General features: G+C 48.2%; 1 protein-coding gene across 1 annotated transcript in view; it reads right to left on the reverse strand.

Annotated features, from left to right (window-relative positions):
• LOC104295160 (visual system homeobox 1-like) overlaps positions 1-7,502 on the reverse strand; it is an 11,763-nt gene extending 4,261 nt beyond the window's left edge. The window contains exon 1 of the mRNA XM_009894868.1: positions 7,350-7,502. Within this exon, the coding sequence (XP_009893170.1) occupies positions 7,350-7,502 (153 nt within the window). The remainder of the gene's footprint in view (positions 1-7,349) is intronic.
• Positions 7,503-27,563: the final 20,061 nt, after the last annotated feature.

Consider the following 27,563-nt stretch of genomic DNA (forward strand, 5'->3'; position numbering starts at 1 on the left):
GGGGTGGGGACACCCTCTGGGCCATCACGCTTCGCGCCAAGAAAGGCAAACGTGTGCGAGCGGAGCGGGAGGTGTGTGGGGGGGTCACACTCCCAAAGCCACCAACTGAGGGTCCCCTTGTGCCTGGGATGCAGGGATGCTGGGGGCATCCCCACCCAGGGCTACCCCTGCCCAGGATCACAGCACCCCCGGGGTCTCCTTCAGCACCTCGGCTTCTCCAAGAGTGGTTTTGCCGCAGTTTTGCTGGAATCGGAGACTTTCACTGCTAGGCAGGGAGGATCTGCCACAGTAATTAGAAGCCATAATCCGGCCACCACCCACAACAAATTTCCTGTCCGAGCAGATATTAGTGGATAAAACCCTAATTTTTGACGTTGTCCCAGAATCAGCTTGATTTCAGCAGTTTACGTTCAGGCTGAGCTGTTGGGAGAGATGATGAAGCCTTAAATATGCATATGGCCTAGGCATTTGGAAAGTTTGGGGATAAAGCGCGTATAATTGCTCCTAATCAGTTTATGAAACATAAAAGCTCAAACCCAAGAGAAAGCCGATAGATGCAGAAATGGAAATAGCGATTAAATCTCCCCACGCTGGCGAGGTGGCCTGGATACGGCGCAGCCGCCCAGGGCAGAGGGTGGCCGTGACAGTGCTGGGGGGACAGGGGATGCGCTCGCTCCTGGGATGGGGCTACAGGACAGGGCTGGGGGACACACACGTGCTGCCACTGCCGACTCCCCCGGCCATGGTGGAGAGGGGCATCCCCACCCCTCCTTTGGACAATAAATCAGTTAAAGGATATCTTGATATATGCTCATCAGATAGGATTAGCTGGGATTAGACTAATCAGTAAATGTTTCTCTGCTCATTATTTTCCAGGGAAGATTTTCAGCTGATTCTCCGACGCCGAAAGATTATTAATCGCTTAAAGAGCAGAACATCAAACATCGCCCCTTGCTCTAATTTCCCCGGGGTTCACCCCCCCCCGCCATGGGCAGCGTAGGGCGCCTGCGCCAACCGGCCAGGCAGCTTCAGGGTGCCCCAGCACCCAGCATCACCAGGAGGGCTCCAGCCCGGGTGGACGGAGGTCACAGAACCCCGTCCCCGGTCCCAGGGCTGGGTGCTGCCCGCAGCCGATGCTGGAGCACCCCTGTCCCCTGCGCTCTGCTCCCCGCTGTGCTTTGCAGGACTTGGGGCACAGCGAGGTGGGACAGTCCCCGAGGTGTCCCCTCCTCCCCGTGGCTGCTCCAGCATCATGTCAGGCACCAACTGTGCCCTGCAGCACCCTACGGGATGGCATCGGGAGGGCACCCGGGAGCGGACGGGTGCCTGGGGCTGTCCCCTTCAGAGACAGGGGAGAAACCTTGCAAGTCCTTGGGGGATTACAGATATGTGCAATATTTTGGCAGACCCTCCTCAGCCAATGACAGCTCCCTAGCCACGTGCTGGTGGGTTTTTGGGGCCCCTGTCCTTGCAGGGACATGAAACTTTGGGGAAATCCCAGAAGGATGCGCATTCTCCTTGCAGCCACCTGCTGTAGCGATGAGGAGGGGATAGCAAGGAGAAGGTATTGAAGGGCCTGGTTTAGGGGATTAGTAATGGGATAAGACAGCTTTCACCTCCCTGGTTTAGATATGAATCAGGTCAATAATAAAAGACCATCTGACAGTTTCAGGCAGCTCAGGGTGGAAGAGGCTCCCGTGCTCCAGGCTGGATGGAGAACCCCTCTCTGAAAGTCCGTCTCCTGCAGCACACCCACCTGTTGGATGGACACTCACCGGCAGTCACAGCCTGGTGCTCCCCGCCGGCTCCATGCCATACTCCTGGCAACCTGGCGCAGGAGCGATGTTGGAGCCTGGTCCCCAGGGACGAGGTTGAAACCACAGCCTTCGGGTCCCTGCTCTGCAGGGCAAGCTCATCCAGCTGCCTGGTGGCCATGGTGGACCTTAGGTGGGTGTAAGGTGGCCCAGGAGTGGAGCACAGCGGGGCGAGCAGCCAGCCGATGGCAACACAGGCAATTTGGCAAGGGTGAGAGCCTTGGGGCAAGGTCCCTGCCTCAGTAAGGATGGACAGAAAGAAAAGGGCTTTTCTTCCACCTCCTCCGTGTCCTGCTGGGAGCATGGGGAAGCGGTGGCTGTTGTGAAAACATTGCCTCTGACAGACAGGTGAAAAGGAACTGAGTATTTTCAGTTCAGATGAGTATTATTCATCACTAGGGGAGAAGGCAGCAAAGGCATCGCTGTGAGGCACGTCTGTATTTCACAAGGCTAAATCCCCACCTCTGAGTTACAGGTGGGCTTCTTCCTTGCGATGCGGGCGATGGGACATTTCTCAGGCTGCAGCCAGGGCTGAGGTGGGTTGTGTGCGTGCTCCTGGCCAGTTAAGAGGAGATACATGTAATGGCCAAATATCCTCCATTTATGGCTGATGGATTTGCAGGGGCAGGCAGCATGGCCAAGTTAAACGAATGGGGAAATCTGTGCTCCCAACACTGCCGGGTTGCGGGAAGTGCTTCGTTTCTAGCTCAAGTTGACGAGGGTGAAGCAAAGGGTTTGGAGGGTGAGCGCAGCCACAGCTGGCTGTGCACGCCACCTGCTCAGCGCTGTAGCATCGCCAGCCAAGCTTACTACAAGTGCATCAGCAGCCCTAATTTGGCACCAGAAGGGGGAGGGGGTGTCCCTTTCCATGTCCCACTCCACATGCCCCAGCGACATCCCTACTAATTCCTGTGCACAGATTTCTGTCTTAAGGCATTTGCCTTTGATTAAAACCAGAAGAGCAGTCATGGTTTAAGTGGAGTTTAAGAGCAAACCATGTGCCGATGCACAGGGCTCTCACATCTGGAGTGTCGCAGATTTAATCAAACTGCTGGGAAGTGCCGCACGCAGACAGCTGTCACAGCAGCCTGGAGCCCATCTCCTAATTAATTCCTAGCCAAACACAGGGCAAACAAATGACCATCAAGGTGCTACACCTACAACTACAAATGGAGGCATGACGGGTAATCGTTGAGCAAGAGGACCTCACCCCATGCATCTCCAGGAGCTATAGGTGATGTAGCCCATGGAAAGCCCTGTCCCTGCTCCTAGGGATGAGGCTGGGGCATGTCCCAGAGGGCCAGACCTTTAGGTGATATATAGGAATGCGAGGGGCAGGGTGTTCAGGGAGAAACCCAGGTGAAGCAGGTACAACAGCCGTAGCTCTGATGTCTGGCTGCTCCTTCAGCTGGTGCTTTTCGCTTCCACTTCACTTTGTTGTTGTTTTCTGGTCCCGGTTTCCTGCTCATCTCACATCCCCGGGGGCAACCCCCTGCTCCTGTCCTATACAGGGTGTGTGACCTGGGACACAGCCCTCCCTGGGGATGCTCTGCCTGGTGGTACCTGGAGCCCCGTGCCTGCCGTAGGTCCTGGGTAGGTCCGCTTGCTTCCGCAGCCTTCTGCAAAATCTGGGCAACGGCAAAACAAGGCAGGTCGACACTCGGTTCTCCTTGGTGCTCATTCACAGCTCATTAAAGCTAATTGAAATGACTACCGGAGCTGGGTCTATGTGGGTGCTTGGAAGTCCTGGGCACACGGCACAGCTAGGCTGGGAATATCCAACTGTGAGGAGCCCCAAACTAGCCGATGGACTGTCCACTCCAATTAGCCCCACAAAGGAGCTATTATTCCTCCGCACTATGCTTGTCCGATTACTTTATCTTATTATTTTTTGATCATTCCTCCAAAATGTGCTAATTAAACAGAAATCATCAAGTCAATTAGAGAAACACTCATTAAAGCAGAAAAGAAAAGAAAATATCAGCAGAAGAAAAACGGCTGTGAGGCTCCCAAGCACACACAATAGCTGCCACATTCATTAAATCAGCATCTCCCAAAAGAGGGGTAGACATTGTCCCGCTCTGGTACGCGCCCTGGAAATGAAACTTCCCAAGCGATGGAGTCAGATTTCTTCCCTTTTTTTTTTTTTTTTTTTTTTTTAATGAAAAAACAGCATTTCATCACCACCTCAGGTTTCTTTTACATTTGGGAGAGCAGAGAAGTTTTCGGTCCCATGAAGGTCTCGACCCAAGGACAATGAAACCCCACTGGAAGTTTTTTACTGACCTTAGCGGGTCTTGAATTGAACCTAGACTCTTTACTTCCAGACCGGAAGACTGTCAGACAGTTTCTTCATTCAAATGTTTGGCTTTCAATAAGATAATGGCATGATGTGAAAAGAATAAAATAAGTTAAAGACCAGCAAGGTCTTTCAGAATATTTCCACTGACATCCACAGTTTTAGCATTTGCCATCTAGATATGGGGAGCTCGGCATGCTGGAGGATGTCAGAAGCGATGGGCAACCACTCTGTTCGCTATGTGGAATGGGCAGGAGGAGGGGAAGGGCCCTGCCCACGGCCAGGCAGCAGGACAGGGGCAGAGCTGGGAGTCAAATCTTGCTGGATCCTAGCGCAGGTGTCTTATCCAGGTGCCACGGGCATTGCTGCTGCTCTGCACTCACTCTGGGTGTAACATCACAAACTACGTCAGGCTGTGGCGGACACACCAGTTGCTGCCATAGGAAATCTAGGCTTGGCTCCAGGACTCTGGTCTCCTGACCTGGCTGGCCCTCAGGTACCCAGCAACGTGCTGGGGAACAGGACATGCCTCACCCCCCCTCCCCCAGTAGCCACAGCTACAGCTTGTGACTGCAAGGGGTGTTGGAAAAGCTCAGGGACAATTGGGTTGGTTTGGAAGCCACTGGTCCCAGGAGGTGAAGGAGTGACGGAGAAGTGCCTGGGCTGCTAACGGCCTTCGTGAGAACCGGCTGCTCCTCTGGTGACGTGACGGTTGATTTTTTTCCCTGCTTCATCTCTTCTCCACCTTCTCCACAGCCTTCTTTCCCTCCCAGACACCTGCACCTACCCAGCCTCTGAGCCATCCCTCTCTCTAAGTACCCATCCGGTGCTTATTGTCATAATGTCTAAACCTCTCAGCATTTTATTATTTCTGCTGCCTCCCATGGCTTTCCCAGCCCAGAAGCATGGTGAGCCCCCAGGCAGCACCTTCTCCACATTCATACCCGGCACCTCGCCAAGCAGAAGCCTCCCAGAACAAATGCATCCCTCCCCACCTCCCCGCCCTGACCTGCAGCCACTGCAAGCAAGTGGCTGGCCCCGCAGACACAGGGAAATCCAGGAAAATGCATTGATTTCAGTATTTCCAATACATTTCCCTTGGGGGTAGAGAAAGGGGGATTTCACTTTATTCTGACCCCAAAGTGGTGGAGAGTCCAGCTCAGCTCTGGGTGAAGGTGTTGCCGAGCCTTTGCATTTCCAAACCAGTTCAGCCATGCCTAATCGTAGGCGCTATGCTATGAGACCTGACAGAATTACTTCTCCTTTAATTAATCTCCAAGTTTGCTATCTGAGTGCTCTGCCATATGGTATTGATTTTTCAGCTTGCCATGACAGCACTTGCCATGAAAGAAGCTAACCTAATTAAAGCAGGGGACACCACGCGCGCAGGCGGCTACTCTCACTCTTCCCTTTAATGCCGCTTTCTAGACCGGCTCCCCTGAATGCAAACAGGTGCCGAAACGCGGTGCCTCTGCTTGAAGGTGAACTCAAAGGTTTCGGCTGTGCAAAGAGGTCCGGGTCCCATTCTCAGCACTGGCCCGGGCTTGCAACGCCACTCTGGGTCTGCCGTGACAAGCGAGACCCTGGGCTTTCCCAGCTCTCTCCTCTCTGCAGCTGAGCGGGGAGATGGCGTTGGCAGAAAGCTCAGGAGATTTTGGAGCACAGCTTCCCAACACCGCGCAATGTCTCCATTTCTTTTCAGACAGAGCAGATAATTCATTAATGAATTTCACAGCCCCCACCCCAGTTTAGGACTGGACTCCCAAGAGACATAAACTAGGGTCTTTTAGCTAAAGAGACTGACACGTGGCTGTCTCACAGAGCCCACCTGGCATTACACGAGCCAATGACCCTTTACAGAAGCAATCCTGTCCCAAACAGACCATCTAAAGGACCTACAGAACTAGCAGAAAAAAAACATCAAATATATGGCCGTGTGTGGATCCTCCTTCGTGTATGAGTAGAGGCACGCGTGCTTGGCCGGCTCACCTTTGCAGGCAATCGCATTATTTGGTGTTAGAACCACAGACATAAGAGGTAGGCTTCCCATAGCTCATTTCACCCATTTTACTTGACCCTGCAGGAGAGCTGTTCATGCCCAGCTTCCCTCCATGCTCTCGGGAATGCGTTTTCTGCACTTTGACACTGCATTGTGCAATTTTCTTTTTGGATGCAGGAAGAGCAGCTTTCAACGTGCACAGACGTCCCCCTGTGTGCTTCTCCTGCCATAGTTCAGCCCTGCTGTCACCAATGTCACTCCTGGGCCATCTTCTTCTCTTCTTCTTTTCTCTTCAGCTCCTTCATTGTCAGCAACTAGTTGTAAAATGTGTAAATTTTCCTTGTGGGATTAATTTTTCTTATAATAAAGGACAGATTTTAGCATAAAGGATTCTCTAGCTTTCCTACCAGCTCCTGGTCCTTGATTTGACATGATTCCTCTGACATAGTCAAGGTGGACCTTGATGCCAAAAGGAACATATTGTCCAAAATGAACAGATTGAATGTTGCCAACAATGAACAGTTACTTAATCACCTCAAATAAGGACTTACATTATTGGTATTGTCACGCTCTGAGAAAAAAGGAGGAGGAAAAGGATTAAGAGGAAATAAACCTCTCCCTTGTGGGATCATTGTCTGCAGACTTCCCTTTCGGCTTGAGGTTTCACTGGATTTTGAAGGTGGAATAAACGTATTTTCTCCCTATTTGGAAATGGCAGCAAAGGCTCTTGCTTCCTTTTGCTCTGTACCTAGAAAGGCTCCAGTTTCACTGGGGGAGAGATGCCTGGTTATCAGTTTCCTTCAGCATCCCCCCTGCTCACCCTCCTTTGCTGCTCCCACAGTGCTCATCCAGCCAAAGCGCTCTCCAGCTTCCTGGGAGGTGGCCGTGCTGCAGCGGCGGTGGCAGCAGAAACCCTCGGGCATACCCTTCTCTCTGCTCTTGTCGCCCTGCCTGGCCCAGGGCAAGAAACCTCTGCGACAGCCCCATTTTGGGCTGCTCGCTGCCCCGGCCCAGCAGATCATCTCTGGGGGCAGATGCAGCCCACCCGGGAGAGGACCCACCACTGCGGGTGTTCTACTCCACTGCCCCTTACTTTTGTTGGCCATCCCGGTGCCATAACGGTATGGAGCACAGGCAAGCGGGTTACCTGCATCTCCTCTCCTAGCTAGGAGCCCCCGGCCCATCCTTCCCTCTCTTTTTAAGTGACAACCCCTCTGCTTTTGTTTCCTTAGCTCACCAGGGGAGATGTAACGAAGAGCCCTGTGGCCCCGCGCGGCTGCTGAGTGTTCATTTGTTTGGCAAAGGAGATGTTCGGGCTGGGGGAAGCCCTGAGCGCGTCGGCGTGACCTGTGGCCAGCCAGAGCTGGGCGGCGAGCCGCGGGGCAGCCATCCCCAGGGACAACCTGAGAAAAGAGGCAATTAGCCAGCCCCTCACCAGCGCAGCGGGGAGAGGATCCAGGGGAAAGAAAAGCCGAGCCCTGGTGGTAATGACATTTTTCCACATGGGTAAATGCATTGATCTGTGACAAACAATACCAGGCTGTGCCTCTGCCCGTGGTGCAGAGGAGGAGGGACGGGAGAGCTTCCCCCTGCAAGATGTTAGAAGCAGAAGTTTCCCAGCTTCCCTGCAAGAAGCTGGACGTATGTGGGGGACGGGGTCCTCAGGACGTGCCTCCAGCCCCTGCTGAAGACACAGCCCAGGTCTTGCCCAGGGACAGGCTTCCCAGAGGGTGCCACGAGCTCCTCCTTGATGGCAAGTGCAAAGCAGGCAAGCCTCATGCACGATCCCATCCCACGTCCTCAGAAAGTCCTGCAGAGCAGAAAAGCAGGGTACAGAGCACTTGAGAGAAGCTTGGCAACAGAGCTACCCTGGGGTAAAATACCTATTCATTCAGGCTGAAACAGTGACAATTAAATCTGCTTCTGTCCCCCATACCCTGGCTTGGATGTGACCCTCATACCACTATTCAGACAGAAGTGGTGGGTTGTCCCAGGAACATCATACACCCTACAGACCCGGGCATCACACGCATCTTAGAAGAAACATATAGGAGTGTTATTAGTGTCTTGTCATCGAGCGGACAAAGTGGTTCAGGAGAGCATAGGGCAAGGCACGCATCCTGCCCGAAAAGCTTAACTTCTAAGCTTTAATCAGAAGAATTAGGGCTTTACTTTGGCTCTAATTTAATCAGAATGAATAGCGGAGGTGGTCATGCCATTTCGTGGGCAGGGTGCTATCCGCTCTGGACGGATCCCTCCTGCCTTGCATTCCTTAGGCAGCACCCCTGGGTGGCCAGGCTCTCACCACCAGTGACAGGCCCGATGGCCTGATGGCCCGATGGCCACAGCTCAGCTCTGAGCATCTCTGGCAGGATGACAGCCTTCTTGGCTCTGGGGCAGCTGCCTGGGCTGGCTTTACCCTCCCACTGTAGGCTTAGCTCTAGGTGGGCCCCCATAGGGCTGCCCGAGGTCTCGGCTACCTGAAAACACAAGCATGCATCTGATGGCAGCTCCAGCAGGTCTCCTACATCTCTGCTCACTCAGCACTGTCCTTTGGGCTGGAGCCATCAGGAAACGGCCCCTGATGGTCGTTTTATTGCCAGCTGGACCGTAGCCTGGGACCTGGTTTAGCCCAGCTTCCAGCACTCGTGCGGTCGCGTGGCTGTGCCGTGGGCGTAGTGGAGTTGGACCAGGTCTCCCTGCAGGAGGTTTGTTCCCTTCGTGGCAGGCCCCTCCACCCATGACACGGGGGTTGCAGACGCCTTGGCAGGACAGGACCTGTGGATGGGGAAAGGACGTGGAGCTAAACTCAGGGCAGGCATCGCTCTCCCCCCCTCCCCCGGCTTAGCACCTGCCTCACCCACCACATCATCACAGGATCGCTTTTTCTTCCTTTTTAACTGCAAAACGGCACTTTGGGGAGTGACATCGCACCTGGCAAGCTCCATTTCAAGGCAAAGAGCCCCAAACTGTGACTGGTCAAAGCAAACCGCCCTGCCCTACTGATGTGAGCTGCAACGGTCGGAGGGCTTTCATCGCCCACCTCTTTCCACCCTCTTTTTTTTTGACACTCGCTTTTGTTCGCTTTCGCACGGGAGCCAGCAGACCCCACCGCAAAGCCGGACCCCAGCTGCCCTTGGGCATGGTGCCACCACACCACCCTCCTCCCTGGCCGGAGCAAATTCCCGACCATGGCAGCAGGCAAATGCCAAGCAGGCGCACTAGATGTGACCCTCATCCCACCGCCTTGCACTCCTCCTTGCTGCGTTTCCAGCCCACAGAAGTGGCTCGGATCTCCCTGAACAAAATCTAATCAGGCCTGCATTAAAAAATGAAGGGGGAAAAGAAAAGCCCCGATCATATTTTTAAATAATACCAAAAAGCTGTAAGTATTTGGTCGGCCTGCTTGTTCTTACTGCCTGGGATCAGCCCGATTATTCAGGGATTCATTTTTATTTCTGAGTTTTATTTTTTCTCATTTAACAGCTGCACATTAATAAAAACTCCATTTATTGGAGGATTTGGCTGGGATTGCTATAATAAAATAGAAGGATTTGTGCTGGGCACTAAAAGAACTCTCTGCAAAAAGTAGTGTTTTTCCAGTGATTAGGAGCGCCAGAACATATTGTTTTGCTGTGTAGCCCCGTCACTGCTGAGGACGGTGACAGATGTCTTGTGTTAATGTTGAATGATTAAATGCCATTTCTGAAGCCACTCCCTAGCTGTGTAGCACGGTGCTGCTTCACCCACACAATCTGCCTTCAATCTGTTCCCTTCGCCGAGAGCATCCCGCCTTGCTGACTGTCAAGAAGCCCTCATCACGACCCGGGCTGCACGTCCTGCCCCAGGGCCAGCCTACGTCCAGCCAGTGTCTGCACATCAGCCTTTCAGTCACCCTGCAAGGACCAAACCAACCATCATTGCGACTCAGAGATGGAGGACACAGCCAGTGGAAGCCAAGAGACAAGTACAGCTCTTGGGCTTCTCCTCCTGTTGTGGTGTCCTTCACCTGCACCGCTAGTGAGGGTAGGTTTGGTGGGAAATGTGAGGCCAGCCCAAGATGTCACCATTTCCAGCTCTGTCCACTGCTCTGCTAAAAGAGGTGATATGTCCCTGCACGCTTGCCTTTATTCTATCCACAGGCCACTGCTTGTGTCAGCAGCGTCTTCCTTGATCTCATTTTCAACCATTGCCTTCGAGCAGGGCGAAGAACATCCCAATCATAGGTGTCTACACAGCCACATCCAGCTTCACCAGGGGCTCCACAAGCCCTCTAGCACTGGCTTACTTGCTTTCCAGTGCTCCAAACTCATCTCCTTTCACTCTCTATTCTGCTAAACCACTACAGCCCACAAACCACATCCTGCACTGCTCAAAACCTGGTAAGTAATTCAGCTCTGGGCAAAAAGACCTGGTCTAGTGGAAGGTGTCCCTGCCCATGGCAGGGGGGTTGGAACAAGATGATCTTTAAGGTTCCTTGCAGCCCAAACCATTCTATGATTCTATGAAAAAGAGCCTCTGCCCAGGAGAAGAAGATGGGCAGGCCAGCAGCAAGGTGGAAATGGTGGCTCACTGTTGTCCACACAAAATTTATCAAACAATGATGGTCCTCTTCTAAAAGCCTGTTCTAGCCTCAGCAAACACACACAGAGATACCCAGAGAGATGCACACACACATGCGCGCGCACACACACACACAGATCCTTGATCAGAACATCTGTATCCTCTGGAAGTATGTTGTCTTCGCAAAACCATTATCTGTTTGGCATCTGTTGCAATGACCTACTCCAGCGACAAGTCGCGCGCACACCACTTCTGAGCCACATGCGCACACGCGCCATCTGAGTCCCAACACAGCACAGAGGACAAATAAGGTTGTTTCCCCAAATAGAGCTGATGTGGTGGGGGGAAGGGAGGAGCCGGCTGGGGAAAATCTGGCCGTTCACATGCGTTCACACATGTCGTTACAAGTCCTGTCAGTCAAAGAGAAAACATGGTAGGCGGCCCTTCGGCAAGCTGGGAGGTGCAGAAAGATGTTAAGGAGGGGGATGTCCCCTTGGGAAGCCAAGCCAAGATGGTGTGATCACACCCGTTCATGCCATCCGCAAACGGCACCCTTCTGCCCGTCCCCATTCCCTCCTTCCACCCTTCTCCATGCACCCCATGGATTCGGAGGTGACGTCCCCCCTTGGCCCATGACCAAGTGCCACCGAAGACGTCGGCCCCTGGGCTGCAGCAACATGGCTGCGCAAGGCGTCCCTTCTGCAAAGCGCGAGGAGGCAGGAGGGCAAAGTGGTGCCAAACAGGCAAGAGGCCCAAATTGACTTACTTCTACCACCTCTCCTTTAAAAAAATATGAAACCTGCTGTCACTCGCTAATCCATCAGTCTGACAGGTCAAGTAAAAGCAGGTTGCCCACTCGCTTTCACTTCTCCCCCAACTTAATCTCTGTGCTAAATTACAAGTTGATAATGGGTTCCCATTAATTATTGATTTTCCAGATAATACTTGTTAAAGTAGAATTAACGCTATTGTTTCTGAACAAATACTGCCCAAATACTGTGTTTAGCGGGCTTGTAATCAGCTTTACCCACTTCTCCTCTAATCTGATTGAAACAGATTTCCTACCAAATCTTTTTTATCATTTTGTTGATATTAAAAGGTCACATATTTATGCCTCCCCAAAAGTTTAATTTAAGTTGCTGCAATTGATTATCATTACGTGTTCATACATGAACAGCAGAGTGCTGATGAATGCAGCTTTAATTTACACTGGGAATGAAGAGGCAGAGAGAAAACCAAAGTAGAACACTTTCTGTGGTGTTCAGTGAGTGATGTTAGGCATTGTACATTTTAGCTTATTTTCCCAAGCCCTATATTATGATTCTGTTCATCATAATGCCTTTTGACCCGTTGCATTTACTCCAGCATAATTATCCTTTAATACTCTTATAAATGAACTTTTAGCTTATCTTCCGTTAATTCTCAGAACAAGCAAAGCACACACGTAACAAACAAAGCCATCTAAATAAAGTGTTTAACCCTTTTGGTGGTTTTCCCTGATTATTCAAAGGGGGGCTGTGCGTTTTAGAGGCAGGTGGCTTAATTACACTTCCTTTCATGAGGTGCAGAGCATGTGATGGCATTTCAGCCCCTCCTCAAGCCAAGCCCCATCGAACGACTCTGAAAAGCAAAAGCAAGGAATTAAAACCAAAGCAAAACTAGCTGGCAGGAGTATCACAGGTCAGCCTGGGATTTCTCCAGTGTCGGGTGGCCGCTCAAGCCGAATGGCACATAAGACCTGAGGTGAGCTGGTCAGAAAGGGAAGGTGGACGCAACTTGAGAGGCTTCAATTAGATTTCCAGCTCAGCCAGGAGCTCCCAGTGAGCCCTTGGACAACTCAGCTCTCTAAGATGTGGAGGGACTATCCCTGCCAGGTTTGTCCTGTGTACCTGCACCTTGAGCAGAGACTGTCTTTCACAACACAGCCATCGAAAAGCTCACAGTACTAAAAAATATTTTGTCTTCCACCTTGTTTCTCCTTCATAGCCATGTACAAGCCATGGTGGGAAATGGGTTGTTCCATTTACTGTGTTTCAGAGTTTGGCACATAATTGCATCTCAGCTATGGTCTCAACAAAAGTTTCTATAAATACAAATATTCCAGGAATAGGATATCTGGGGAGCACAAAGACTGACACTGGTTTGCAGCTGTAGCTGGGTGCAGGCAAGATCCTGCAGACTGGACTGGAGACACCATCTGCCAGCAGAGTCCTCCTTGTCCTTCATAACCCAAGAGGGACAAGAGTCTGTGATACTCCCAGTGCCTTGGACACCTGCCACGGACCCGGCATGTCAGACTCTCTCAAACTCTTCTGCAGATGGCAAAGCTGCAGCCCATCTCTGCTGTGACCTGGTTTCCCTGATCCACCTTGCGATGAGCGCAAGGTAGCTGGCACTGGCCAGCACCTGCCTCCCAAGGCGGGGGACAGGAGCCCGGGTGCCCACCACCCAGACGGCCCTGTTGCCTGTGCATTTCTGAATGTCCCAGATGGCGACAAGATCAGTAAGGGATCTGTGGCACAATGAGGGGTCACCTCCTCGGCAGGAGATGTCTGCTGCTTGCTAGTGATGCAGTTGCAACTCCTCTCGCCGTGGTCACTCCAGTCTCCTTGCTGTGGTTATTTAATATTAGCATGACAAGCAAAGCAAGAGAAGGTCCCTCTCCTGGAGAGTTTGCTAAACCTGGGCATACAAGGGCAGAGAAAGGGAGCATTATTTTCCCTGAAGGAGATGAGACACAGAGGTTAAAGACCAGATCCAACACAGGCTTTAGCTGCCTGGGGCTCAGGCTTTGGGTGTCTACGTACAACCCTGCAAACCTAAAACACCTTCTCAGCAGCTGGTCAATGGTCATCCCAAGCAGCCACACGTTTTCCCAGGACACATGGCAATGAGGTCCCACAGGCAGAGCGAGGAACGGATGGGTGGATGCTTCAACCACCAGGCCATTGTCCTGAAATGGCTTCGCATACAGCAGGGACTCATCTGCTTCAGCATTTCCTTCCCCACACGCATCCTGCATCTCCCTGTTCCGAAGGTGAACTGCTTTAATTTTCCACCATTCCATCAGAGAGTGTCTCACCTGCATAATTCAGAGGTAGCTAGAGGACAATTCATTAGAGACAATTCTTAAGATCCTCTTTTATAGACTGGGTAAACTCTGCAACTTGCCAGTGAAAATCAAACAGATTTTCATGGAAATTTGGTGACATTCAGTGAAAAGCTATTAGCGTGCATAATGAGAAAATACCTAATTCTCCCAAAGAAGGTTTTATGCCCATTAAGTGCATCTACAATAACCTGGAAGGGTTAGATTATAGCTCGTAATGCCAAGCAGACCTCTAAAGGAGATTAACTCAGGAGTTTTGTTATTAAAGGTGTACTGTTCATGAGTCTAACTCCACTACAGTGGTAGATACTAAACAGTACTAAAAAAGGTTAACAGCCCTGAGTGGCTTTACAAGACAACTTGCCCATGTTGGTGCACGTTCCAATAAAAAAAAACCCTCAATAAATGACAAATGAAACAGCCATCCTCTGTGGTCCCCAGCCCATCTTATTTGCTCTCTAATATTATTTGCCCTCACGAAATCCTGTTATAGTCTTTTCCCTGGTTTTGCCAGCAAGATGATGATTCTTTCAAAGTCACGGGGCTGGATCCTCAGCTGCTGTGGAGTGACCTAGCTTCGCCCACTAATGGGACTATGTTGACTTAGATCAGATGGGAATCTGGTTGTTCCCCTGCTTCACGTGGAACGGACTCACAAAGATTATCAGTTATCTTTAAGACTATCATGTATTCATTGTAAAGAAATAACCCTAAAAGCATTTTCCCCTCTTCAGTTTTTAAGAGTCCAATCCTCTGCTGTAGCTTAAGGACAAACAATTTCACGATTACCACCAGCAGAGCCAAGGCCAACTTGAAATTTTTTTATTTATTTCCTGATAACATAATCCACATTCCACAGAATTTGCCATATGAAATATACTCCTGTGTAATAGCAAAGTGTTAATGGCGCAGAGTTAAACCGCAAGCTGGTTTGAAATGCAGAGATTTTTGAAGAAAAGATATGAAATCACATAATGCAGTTCCATAATCGTTTGACAATAAATGATCCTTTTATCCGATTATTATTTCAGTTGCGTGGTTTTTAATAAAATGCAGCAGTTACCCATTCCCCAAAGCATTTGGACCACAGTTATGGCCAAAGAGCGGTGGCCTGTACCAGGAAAGCTGGGTCCTGGTCCTTCATTACCCCATGCACAGCCTGAGCTCCTCAAATCTTAGGACCATCAATGGGATGAGACATAGGATCACATCATTAATAGCTTTAAACTGCAGTAGCTCAAATGAAATCATTGCACCAATGATTACCGACTGCCAGGCAGGAAATGAAGAGAACTGATATAGGAACATGAAAAAGAATTTAAAGCATTGAAAAAGACTGTGACTAATAGAGTCGAAGAGAGGAAGAAGGAAGTCTCTACATTTACTAAGAGCAAACATATCTCCTGCTCGTTAACTAGCTTTCTATAATATGCTGCTTGTTAAGCTGCCATTCACACTTCAGAATAATTTTCTTTTAGTCAAATTTTTGCAATTTTAAACAAGAAAAGAAGCAGTGGTCACATCTTTTGGTGACAGCTGCAGGAAACTACCAGCTCCTTAACTTTCCAAGGGGAAATTCTCCAACGCCAATAGACAACTTAATTTGTAAAGAATTCAGGAGAGCTAAAACAGCACCAAAGAAGTCCTGCTTTTTATGGTTTCAGAAAAGGCAAATGATCCTTTTCCATCAGATTGGAAGTTGGCTCAAAGAATGTAAGCATGTTGATAAAATAATACTAAGGCTTCTCAAAGGAATTTGATTTAATTCTGGTTTAAAAATAAATGAGTGTTACGTAATATTGGCTGTGCCCATATTGACCAGTTTTCAATCTATTTAACTGCTAAATCCTCAAATCAACACCAGCTTTTTCACAGTCCAGTAGAATTTGGTTAACCACTGGGCTGCAAAGAAACATTAAATGTTACTGGGTTTTCGTCACGTTTGCAGAGGATTCAAAAATGAGCACTAAATAGCACAGGGTCAGGTCAGATATGCAGATGAATTTAACCACCTGCAGGAATACATTATTGTCTTCTAAAAAGGTACAGCCAAAGGCAAGTCTACATCTCCATGGAAAAAGATGGTGACTGGAGACTGTCCTTTAGGACGGTGCCTAAAATAGACGAAGAAAAAGGTTGAATAAAATGCCATGGTTGGAACGCATTCTGTCTCTGACGTGAGATGAATTTGGATAAGAAAGAAGGGACATGTCTTTCACCATGGATTCCCTAAAGTTATTTACAGCAGCCAGAAAAAATGGGCTGTTCTTAACTGTGCCAACTATAAACTTGGTTGTTCATACATGGTATCGTGTGCAGATGGGGTACAGCAAAATTATTCACCCCCAGAAAAAACATTATCAGAAACTAGGGCATAAAGATATGAGGCAGAGGTAGATTTTTCTCTTTTTGTTTTGTTTTGCTGTTCTCTGGCCCCTGGGGACTGAGCAGCAGAGGTGTAGAGGCGGATTTGCCATCGGTAACGCACCTAATCAGTGTGCAAGAAAATACATGTTGAATTTCTGGAGGAGAAGGTCAGGAAAGAAGCAACTTCTTTTGCCTTCACAAATTCTGCAATTGGGAAGGAAGAGTCCTTGCCTTTTGCCTTCACAAATTCTGCAATTGGGAAGGAAGAGTCCTTGCCTTTTGCCTTCCAAATTTTCTAGTGGAAAAAAAAATAGTCCTGCAAAATTGCAAAAGCAGCATGGGAATCCTATTGCCCTGGTCATCCCTTGCTGGCCTCAGCAAGATACCAGGTGTTTGGGAAAACACCGAGTAACCTGGGATGCTTTGCTGCTGACTACAGACCAGTTACATGGATCTGTGACATGGGTCTGATTTTCGCATGTGCCCCACTCTACCCAGTTCCCACTGAAAGCTATGAACACTGCAGGCTCGCAGCACCCCAAAAAATAAGGCACTGTGTATCTGTACAACAATGCCTGTGGGCTTTTTACGTATTTTTCACGTAATAAACAGGCAACGGCAAATGCAGCGAAAGAAGATGTGCCAAAGCAGAATTATGTGTCAGAGAAGAAGCCACCAGAGCCAGGCTGGACAGGAACAAAGTGGCAGACCTTCATTAAAGTCAGTCATTGTGCCAAGTAATTCAAGAGCAAATTCTTGTTACAGCAGTATTTTTCAAAATCTTTACAGCTGCCAAAGATATTCGCAGAGCAGTAAGTTTTCTTTCTTTACCCTGATCAACTACTTGAAGTTAAAGATAGTCCTACAGAGCATCTACATCTACAACAGCACCCTCTGAGCTACCCCAGAAAAAAGGCAGATGCCCATGTAGCACATTCACGCCTCCTGACCACAACTCGCTTCTCTATAACTTTTCACAGCCCTGGCAGTAGGCCCTGGACTGCCGAGGGTCTGGGCATCTGGCTGAAATCCAGTGGTCCAGAAGGTGATGATATAGCAGGAGTTGAATAGTTACATTAGGGGCTGCAAGGCGTGCAAGGTAACCATCTGAGCTAAAACCCAGCTCAGGAGGGCCTTTCTCCTTCCTTGTAATGGTGGAGAAACACCAGCAGGTTCAAAGCTGGATAACTGAAGCCTTAGACGCCTGCGGAGATTATCAAAGGTGGTAAGAGCACAAACTCTTTCTTTGGCATGTACAGATTAATTGAAATGTCTGACCAAAATGCCCAAGTATGACAGATAGAGCCACACCTCATCTGTATTTTTCTTCCCCTAATTAGGTAGAAGTGATCTACCTAGCAGTTTGGGGTTTTGAACTGGAGAACTAAATGCGGTGTGAACGCTGAGCAGGATTGTCCGTTCAGTTAGATTCCTTTCCTTCCAACATGACTCTCTACCAGCTCCAGCAAATTCAGATCAGAATAAAACTGATGTTGTCAAATCAGGCTGAATATATTGGTGGCTCTGTACTTCTCTGGCTGTTGAAATCCCAATATGGGATTTCTCCAGAAATGAAGGAGCAGTTCAGTTACAGGATTGGGGTCACATCTCCAAGCACAGAGAATGTGCACCAGCAATGGCAGTACAAGCTGACAGCTGTCATATATTTTCTCTCACCAGAAGAAAAAAAAAAAAGCTACTAAATGAGCAAAAAACTTTGCACAGCGCATGCCACCATTACACCAGCATCAACCCAGAGGCTTAGAAACACACAGAAGCAACAACCCTGGGGGAACTCACCCATTGCCCATCCTCCCCGAAGAAGAGGCGAGGACGGCGCGCGTGTGGCGAGAAAGGCGTTTGTCCAAATTACCTTATTTATTCATGGGCCTTCCTTAATAGTAATGGTAAGAATAATAAATCCTGTGGGAGCAATGTAACTAATTCATGCGCGGATGTGCAAATGGGCAATTTGCAAACTAATTGCCCCCGCACAATATGCTGTGCTGACAGGTTGTCCGAACGCTGGCTCTGGGTACTTTTTGTACGCGGCGGCTGCCTGGTAAGAGGCGGTTGAAATGCTTTCTGGGCAGACAATGGGCTTGCTCAAGTGTGCAACTATTTCGGAGGGAAGCTATCCCGCCCACCCCGGGTGGCGAAGGTTTGTTCTGCCCGCGTCCAGCTGCCGTGTCCTGCCAGGAAAATACAGGGGCCATGTGCGGGACAAAACAGTTTTGCCTTATTGCCTCTGCCGGCTCGGAAGGACGCAGAGAATATCAGCAGCATATGGGCCTCGGGGGATTTCAGCCATTTAACAAACATTATATGCTCCATAACAAAACAACAATATTTCGGTACTCAGATCAACCAAATAACTAAATTAAATTCCCTAGACGGTGAGGGCTGGTATGCTAATTGGCTTGCCTTGTGGATTTTCTATGCGGCTCCCCAAGAAACAGATTGGCCCATTTTTCAGGCAACTGATTGTTAATTGGAGTAATGAATAGCAGGCTGGAGGGGCTGATCACTTCGCTTGGTAAATTCAAACCCCCGTTTTTCACGAGGACAAGCTAGAGGTGAAGTGGTTTTCATGGGAGGTGGGCAGACGGGCTGGTGCCAGGTTGACCCATGGGCGTTTTTCTTTGGGAAACACAAGGGAAGGTTTAGCACCCGATTCCCCCATCCCTCTGGGACGCTGTGCTGCTCAAAGAGCTGAATCACCCACGAGAAGGGCTTCACCCACTGACTCCAGGAGACAGCCGGTACCTTCACTGAGGAGACCTCTGCCAATCTGCTACTCTGGCTCTGTGGTCCATAACACAGGCAACCTCTACTGTCTCTGGGAAAGTCCTCGGTTTTGCTACACTTTGCTTCCACGGTAGCTCTGATGGGCTGGACAGGGGGGCTCCGGGGGCAGGAGCAGGCTGGTGCAGCCAGGCCAGCAGGACACAGCTCTGACACTTCGCCCGTCATCATCCCAGCTCCTGCATCCTCAGCTGGCCATACAGCCACCGCTCCTTCCCCTTCCCAGTCATGGACCAGCAGCGGTTCTGGTTCCCCACCGTCCCAGCTTCTCCACTTGGTTAGAGGAACACAACTGGGGTGTGGGGAAGGTGAAGCTTGGAGTCTTGTCTGCTCTTTGATCCAGAACACCCAGCCCTCAGGCCCACACTGGCAAGGATGAAGGCTGTTACCTTGTTTGCCACCCCGCTCTCCCCAATGCCTGGCTTTGATTTCAGAGTGCCAAAATGCTGAGTCCTCTCTGTTCCCTGCAAACTTTGCTGAAAGCCAAGCTCTCAGCATCTCCCCGGGGCTGAGCAGCCCTCTTCAGACCAGGTTCCGTGGTGGCACACAGGACACCTGCATGCTCTTCTGAGCGAGCTTACTCGCAACTGCTTTCTGCACCAAGACACGAGGTAACGACTGCCTGAAAACCACAGCCAAACTATTCACCGAAGAATATACTCAGAAAATTTTAGAAACGGGTCCCTTCAGGGTATTTCAGGTGCTATTCTGCAGCTGATGAGCTTTTCAGTTCATTAGCTGAATCAAAAAATAGCTTCTCTAAATTCACAGAGTTACCCTAGCAAAATATTTTAACTTGTTAATACATCACCTTCCCAGGCAACCACAGTTACACATTCTACTAAAATGTAGTAATTGTTTCAGTTGCTTATTCTCCAACAAATGCACAGTTTTGGTTTCACGTTGAGCATGAAAGTGGCTCAAATCAGCACACAGGTGCCTGATGTCAAAAGTCACTTCTGAAAAATCACACAGCATAATTTTTCTGCATCACGATATCAAAGTAACTGAACTCATCAGAGAGACTAAGATTACCTTTTGCAAGAGGAGACTTATTTTCATACATTATGTTAGAAGACAGGTAGGTGACCCCATTTACTGAGAAAAAAAATGGGGCACAAGAGAAGACACTCAATATTCAAAAGTGATTAATGATTTCTGATGTCCGCATTTCTGGGTGACCAAGGTGGGTGCTCCAAAAGAGCCAGTCCTCAAAGGGCAGAGAGGCTGGTGTTGGAAAAAAAAGTCTCCTTAAAGTGCCTCAGAATGAAAAGCAGAGATTTCCTATGTTTGCTTCTCTAAGCTGATCATAACTATTCATCCAGGCACTTCTGCACTTCATTCACCCTGGCATACAAGTGCTTTATAACCAATGGTGAATTTATCACTGGGGCACTAGAAAATACATTCATTTTACACGAAGTAAACCACTGAAAATTGGTTTGCTTCTGCAAGGAAGCTTAGAAATACCTGAGAGCAGTCCTGCAGGTCCTGAAGCATAAATGATTGAAGGCTAACAACCAGCTGCCACTAATATTTATTTGTCAATAGTTGGTGCAAGATGTGAAAAAACTGAGAATACTTCTTTTCTTTCAAAGGTGCTTGATCATTATTTCACACACAAAACTTTAGGCACCTCCTAACAAACGAGAGTTTCACAGTGTTTCAGAGCAGAAAAGGGACTTTCTTGCTCATTCTCCCTTATGAGACTCTAAGGATTCATCACCCATATACAGGGTCAGGCAAAACCACATGGAGGACTGGGAGTAGTGAACTCCTCCTCAAGGGGCACTGGGACAGCAAAGCACCTCCGAAAATGGCCCTCAGGGCATGAGAAGCGACATTCAGCACAGAAGAAAACAATACTGCACTTGGATCTGATGCAGTTGTTTAAGCTGGGCATAGTCCTCTGGATAGAATGCCACATTTTTCAAGGTACCCTAAATTAAAGTTAAGGTTTGTTTCTGATGTGTTCCTCTGCAGCTTCTGAGGGCTAGCTCCATGGAAAAGCCCCCAGGGGTCAAGCTGACCAGGATCAGCAGGATGCCCTTGTAGCAAAGGTGGCCAACCATGCCCTGGGCTGTGGTAGCAAAAGGGGAGCCAGCAGGAGAGGGGAGAGACCCTACCTCTCCATTCAGCACTTGTTCGTACAACCTAGAGAAGGGGAGGCAATGGGGAGAGTTTATTGTGAGCTGCAGCTGCCCAAAGAAGAGAAGACAGAGCTGGGCTCTTCCCAGAGATCTTCAGTGGCAGCACAAGAAGTGACGGGCGCAAGCTGGAACATGGCAAGTTCCTATTAGACATCAGGAAACAAATTTCACCTTGTGGGTGGTTCAGTCCTGGGACAGGGTGCAGTCAGTCTCCGTCCTTGGAGATACTGAAAACTCAACTGGACAAGGCTTTGAGCAACCTGATCAAAGTTCAAATTTGGCCCTAGTTCGTGCCTGGGAACCTCAAGAGGTCAGTTTGAAGCTAAGTTAATCTAAGTTTCAAATATCACATCTCAAATGTTTTTTAAAACCAGAGCATTTTTACCAAAAGCTGGTAAAAATGAGCTGCTTTTTGAAATTTAACATCATAAATCACATAGTAATAGCTCTCTAAAGCTCTATAGAAGAAGTTTGGATCAATTTTCTGCAGGGGAAGCAGAATGATAAGGTGAGAAAGGACTTTCTTCTCACTCAGAATATTTGCAATTGACTCCAAGATTATGACAAGATCATAAAAATATTTTTTAACAAAATCCTGGTCAAGGCACAGGCTGTCTATTCAGCTAGACAAACCTGTGTCACTTGACAAGCAGCTGAGCTCATGAATAATATACATATTTGAACAAACGGTTTGCCCACACACTCACTGGTAGAACATACGTTTTTGATTGCCTGGAAGCCCATCCCTAATGTGAGGCACATGAACAATTCCTGAAACCATGAACAGTTAAAAATGGCAGCATTTTTTTTTTCACTTTACTCATCCTCCCCATCCATTTTTTCCTCAAAACAAGCTTTTTGTAGGCATTACGCATAATATTCAACACAGTGCTATGTGACAGCCCACAGATGGATGCATTTCTAATGAATTTGGAGAAGTTAAAAATGCACTGATAGCAGACATGAAAAAAATCTGGGGAATTCTCCTTAATTAGATTACACTCAGCGCACCCTGTCTGTATGAATGAGGACACAGCAGTAGAAACCGTCTGACAGCGTTGTTAATGCAACTGCTAGGGTTCGTAGTAGTGGACATCTGTTTTAAAGTTGTGATCCAAATCTGCCCCTAGAGGCCAATCAGCCGGGCTTTGGACCTTGGTCTAAAACATTAAAAGCAAAATTCATCCTTGCTGGGAGCAGGTGCAATTCCATTAAACTCAAAGGTATTAATGCTCACCACATTTCAGCCTAGATTTCAAACAGTTCCTACAGTCTGCAAGTGAGTGCAAAGAGAAATAAACCCATTCATTATAAAATGTTCAAATATCAGCAGGGTGTAGTAATGCCATTCCACAGCCTAGAAATGTGTCTCAATAGAGCGACCAGAGTGCAAAACACACTTAGCTCCTACTCGCTGCCCTACAAGTCGAGGGCTTGAAAATTTTGCTGTATTTTCTCCTTCATGCTTCATTTTCTTGCATATAGACATGCATGAGGACATATCCCCTTGCCTAGAAGGTTTTTTTTTTTCTCTGAAGCAGAATCAGTTCGTGTTTTATTGCAATAATCCAAGGCACAGGTCAAATACGGAGGGGGCAGAGGGGGGAAATCTGTAAATGATCCTCCTGTACGTCACTGCAGACAACAGGCGCACACACACCTCCGTATACAAAAATAACTGCTAAGCCATCCCCATTCATGTTTCTAATTAGTGCAACCTATTTAACAAACAGACAGATAATATAGGTCAATTATGTAGGTCATGATAAATTTGTGAAGAACTTCAGCCTGTAGGGCACCAAAAAGGCCACATTGAGGCAGCATTTTCAAAGTTACAGCTCATTTCTGCGCATGGCTTATGAACAGCAGTGAGGAACAGCAGAGACCTGCTTGGCTTTTCTGTTCTGCGGTACTACAGCCACAACCACTAATGAAATCGGTGACATCCCCTGGGAGACACCCTCTGTCTACGATCACAGAACGTGGTAGACCCCATCCAGCATTTATTCTAGACAAATCCAGTGCAAAGCCACTAAGATCATCTGTTACACCCTACTGTAGAGCAAGAGCAAAATATAGTCACTTGGCCCAATTCTAGAGTGCTTCACAATTTGAACTTATTGCCACACAATACCTTTAGCTCTAGAAAAAAAAAATCTGGAAGACCAAAAGTCATATTACTTCACAACACAGACATTGTTGAAGCATTGTTAGAAAAGCAAAGCAGCCAGTGGAGGGCCTACATGTGAATACGGCAAAGGCATGTTTCGATCATGATTCCCTCAGAATAGGAGGCTTATGTGATCGTTTTGCCCACCTGCTGCCCCTTCAAAACTTTCGAACCAGTTACTAGTTTCCACCACAATTGCCAGATACGCAAATGTCTCAAAGATGTTTAATTTCTCTTAGTTTTGTCAAAACCTGGTGGGTACCAGAGGAGACGGAGAAATATCTTATTTACGCTTTCTTCATAGAAAAGGAAATGGCCACTCAGCATTTATTTAGGACATTTGAACATGGCCAGGGACAGATGCGGCTCCGGAGAAGCCACAGCAAGTGCCAAGTCCTGCCTTGCTGGAAATGTTGGGAAGGAATGATGGGGAACCACAGTGGAGGGCATCATAGAGCAGTAAGTGCCATGTGGGGTTTCAGGTAAGTGATGGGACTGCAGAGCTACCTGTCCTGCTCGGGGATACAGGGAGGACATGGGGGCAGAACATTACAGCAAACACTACGGATGTGTGGCTTGCAGCAGGGAGATAAAGGGGTTGTGGGACTCAGGTCCATATGGAAGCAAGCTTAATGCTCACTGTTCAATTTTTCTGCTAAAGGTCAGCACTAGTATAATTTGTTCTTTGAGATAAAGGGAGAAAAATGGATCTTGGATGGGAATTTGAGCCGTAGGTTTAGTTGCTGTTACCTTCCCTTAGTATTTCCAGAATATTTTTCTTCTTCAGGCAATCCCAATCTGGCCTGCTGTGGGACAGGATTTCTGGCTTCCTGGACTGCTGCTAGCAGAGGAACTCCAAAATCTTCAAATGAAATGTCTCAGGGAGTTACCTGAAGTACTCTTTTGTACCTTAAAAGTGCAATAACACTAATCAGATTATTAGTTAAGTGTCTGGGGAACATCTGGGACCCAGGACACAGCTGGGAACTGAGACACAGAGCGAGAGCAGTTGGGAGGCTGGTGCCTGAGCACCTGTGGGCTGCTACGCCAGCTCCAGTGACACCAGCACCAGCCATGAGCTGGGAACAGACTCCTCACCCCTTTGAACTTCCCAAACCTGCTCTGCTGCCTGGAAGACCCAGTCCACAGGTAGGGCAGGGGCAGCAGCACCAAGGGAAACATGCTCTGCGCAGGGAGCCTTAATTAACGGTGCAGCTCTCAGAGGGCAGATGTTCAAAATCGCACATGTGCACCCGGGTCCACATAAGGCAGCCCAAACTCTGTCGCTGGCCTCGTGTCAGCTGATTGAACTCTTGCCTGCCTCTCTGGGGATGTGAGGAGATGGAGCATTTTGTCTAACTTGGAATATGTTACTACCTGGCTCGCACAAAAAAACATACCAATCATGCGCAGTTCACGGGTATGCTGTGCCAAAAATACTGACCTTGTATTTATATCTATAATATAATCTTGTTACTGTTTGCAATAGTCATGACTGAACTGGTGAAATAACCTTTTAATTATACAGTTTCTCATATTTTTGTACAATTTGTCTTTGATCACTGTTTACTAATTCTCATCCACACATCCAACACAATTGTTCTTGTAACACTGGAGTGACAGAGATAGTTTCCCAAATAACTGGTTCCCAATAACCTGCATTCTAGCTCAGGTATGATATATATATAATACACCAAGCTATGAATCTAAACGTGTGCATATACGTATGTAATTTAATACATAGACACCACACTTGAAAATTGGTTACAAACCTCAGACTATATGGCTTGAGTTAATCATGGGAATGACCACAGTACTGTGCATGAGAAAGTCTCAGGAACAAATGCAAAACCTTTTAAACCACCTAAAGTCCCTCCCAGGGCCCTAGATAGGGCAAGGGGGGTTTCCAAGAACAGGCTCTGAGAACTGTTCCCTATGCACTTAAATGATGCTTTTCACAGGAGGAAAGAAACAACCCACAGCACTACATTTGCATTTTTGGCATCTCTCATCTTAAGTGCAGCACTGTTTATGAACATATATGCAAGATATTTCAACTATGAGAAATAAATACTGTGCTATTTTGCCCCATCCCTGGGGAAATGGTGATCCCGATAAAATACTGCTCTCTGCTGGCCTGGCCTGTTTTTCCACGAGGGCCTTGCTTCCTGCAGTCTGAAGTCTTCCCTTGTGAAAGGGGAAAGAACACCTTGTCTTGCTGGCTCTTTAAATGCATCTTTTAGCAATGGGTGGCAGGACCATCTTGCATTTAGCATTGACAAACATTATATTGCTAAGGAGAACAATACTGATATCACACAAATCTTTCGTCTTGAAGAAAAAATGCAAGTGGTCCTTGAAACTGAATAACTCTCCAGAATACTCTTCAGAAGTATTTCTATTTTCTTGCAACTTGAAAGAAGAAATAGGCTCTTCGTGTAGCAGGCTGCCCATTGTAACGAGCTCAGATAAGACTGTATTTGTGAACGTAAGAGACTGAAGTCCTGTTCTGGGTTTCCGAAAAATTGCTCCTAGGTGGGAATTTGCACAGCAGCACAAAATCGCAGTGACAACCACAGGATTTGAGATGGGGCTCCCCGGTCTTTTACTTAAAGGACAGTTTCAGAGCTGGGTAGCCCCCTGGCCTGAAACTTGTAGCATCTCTACTCTCTATCCCCATTTTTTATTGTTTTACCTAAAGGGGATCACTCAGACCAAAGCTAACTGAAACCCAGCTTATTTGCATTGAATTTACCTTCACACTGCCACTAGGTATCGCTGTGCTACAGCTGGTATAGTAATAACCACAAAACCTGACAATTTTTAATCTGTCAACATCTCATATTTCTGGTCAGAATAAGGTGATGCAATGCTGCAGACTCACCAAGACCAGCCACCCATGCCCACCTGCAAGTGTCATCCTCCCCTCAGTCCCAGGGATAAAGGGCATTTACACAGCAGTCAGGCTGCATCTTTGCTCAGGTCCTCATGTGAATCTTCTTCCTGATGGATTTACAGCTCCCAAGATGCTGTAACCAACAGGAGTGCTCCAGCAGCAATTTTGGGATTAACACCGACAGGAATTATCAGACCACTCTCAGCTCTTTTTTTTTTTTTTCAAGCTGCTTGCAGGTTCAGACAGGCTTCTGCAGAGAAACCACACCAGGTGTCAGGGTCTCACTTACAAACTAGGAGGGTGACAAACTAAATATAGATCCTGTTGCAATCACATCATGGAGGAGCAACAAATCTTAAAGATTTTAAGTCTTTGTGCCTTAATCTTCCAAAATTCTCCCATTAATAGAGTATTTCCTTTTAAATACAATTAAACAACATTAAAGCAAGTTATAGAAATAGTTGGAAAGATCAGCTTCATTTACCTGGGTAAAATAGACAGGGAGTTTGATTCAAACAGTAACCATCAGTTGAAATTTCTAAATGCCTGCTACCCACAGGGCTGGGGGAAAAAAAAAACACAACCCACAACTAATTTACTTTCCAAACACTGCTACAAGGGAGTCATTTACTACAATAAATAACACCCTGGGAGACTCTGCGCTCCTTCCTACAGCGGGATCTCTCAGCACTGACAACCACATGGAGCTGCGGGAGTGGCAGCAGGGCTCGCTGGGAGGACACAAGCCTCTTGCACACAGCCGACCGCATCAAGGCTTAGACCTCTGCTGCGCACCTGATTTCCAAACATCAGCCTCCATCTCTTTTCTTCATGCCTTGCGTTTGCTGCTGTGTGCTCATGCATCCTCACTCCCAAACTGCCTCTCCTCATTTTGTCCAAATTGGGTGGAAGCTGCTGCAGGAGTCATTTTTAGCTGGTGAAAGAAAATGATGTAGGTGGAAAAAGAGCCATTAAGGAAGTTACTCAAGCAGAAAAACTGCTAGAGGAACACGAGGTACTGAGAAAAAAACAGAGCGGCTACCTAAGGGTGTCCTTTGCTCTCATCTACCCATGCTTTCTGCCTCAGAGCTGGACCCAACTTGCAGGTGAGTTCTTGTCAGGGCTGGATCTCACAAGGCGAGCAGGGGGTGTCCAGCAGTCCTTATCCCAGGGTCTCCCCCTCGACTTGCACAGGCCCTGCTCTGCTCCACAGCTGCCTTCTCTGCCTCACACTCCCCCCCTCTCCACACCCCCCTTCCTTCTCTCACCTCTGTGACTGTTTCACACCTTTTCCTCACACCTACAGAATGGTTTAGGTCGGAAGGGAGTTCCAACCCCCCTGTCATGGGCAGGGACACCTCCCACTAGCCCAGGTTGCTCAAAGCCCCATC

The sequence above is a fragment of the Charadrius vociferus genome, unplaced genomic scaffold (assembly GCF_000708025.1).
Source record: "Charadrius vociferus isolate BGI_N301 unplaced genomic scaffold, ASM70802v2 scaffold411, whole genome shotgun sequence".
In the NCBI taxonomy this organism is placed as follows: domain Eukaryota; kingdom Metazoa; phylum Chordata; class Aves; order Charadriiformes; family Charadriidae; genus Charadrius; species Charadrius vociferus.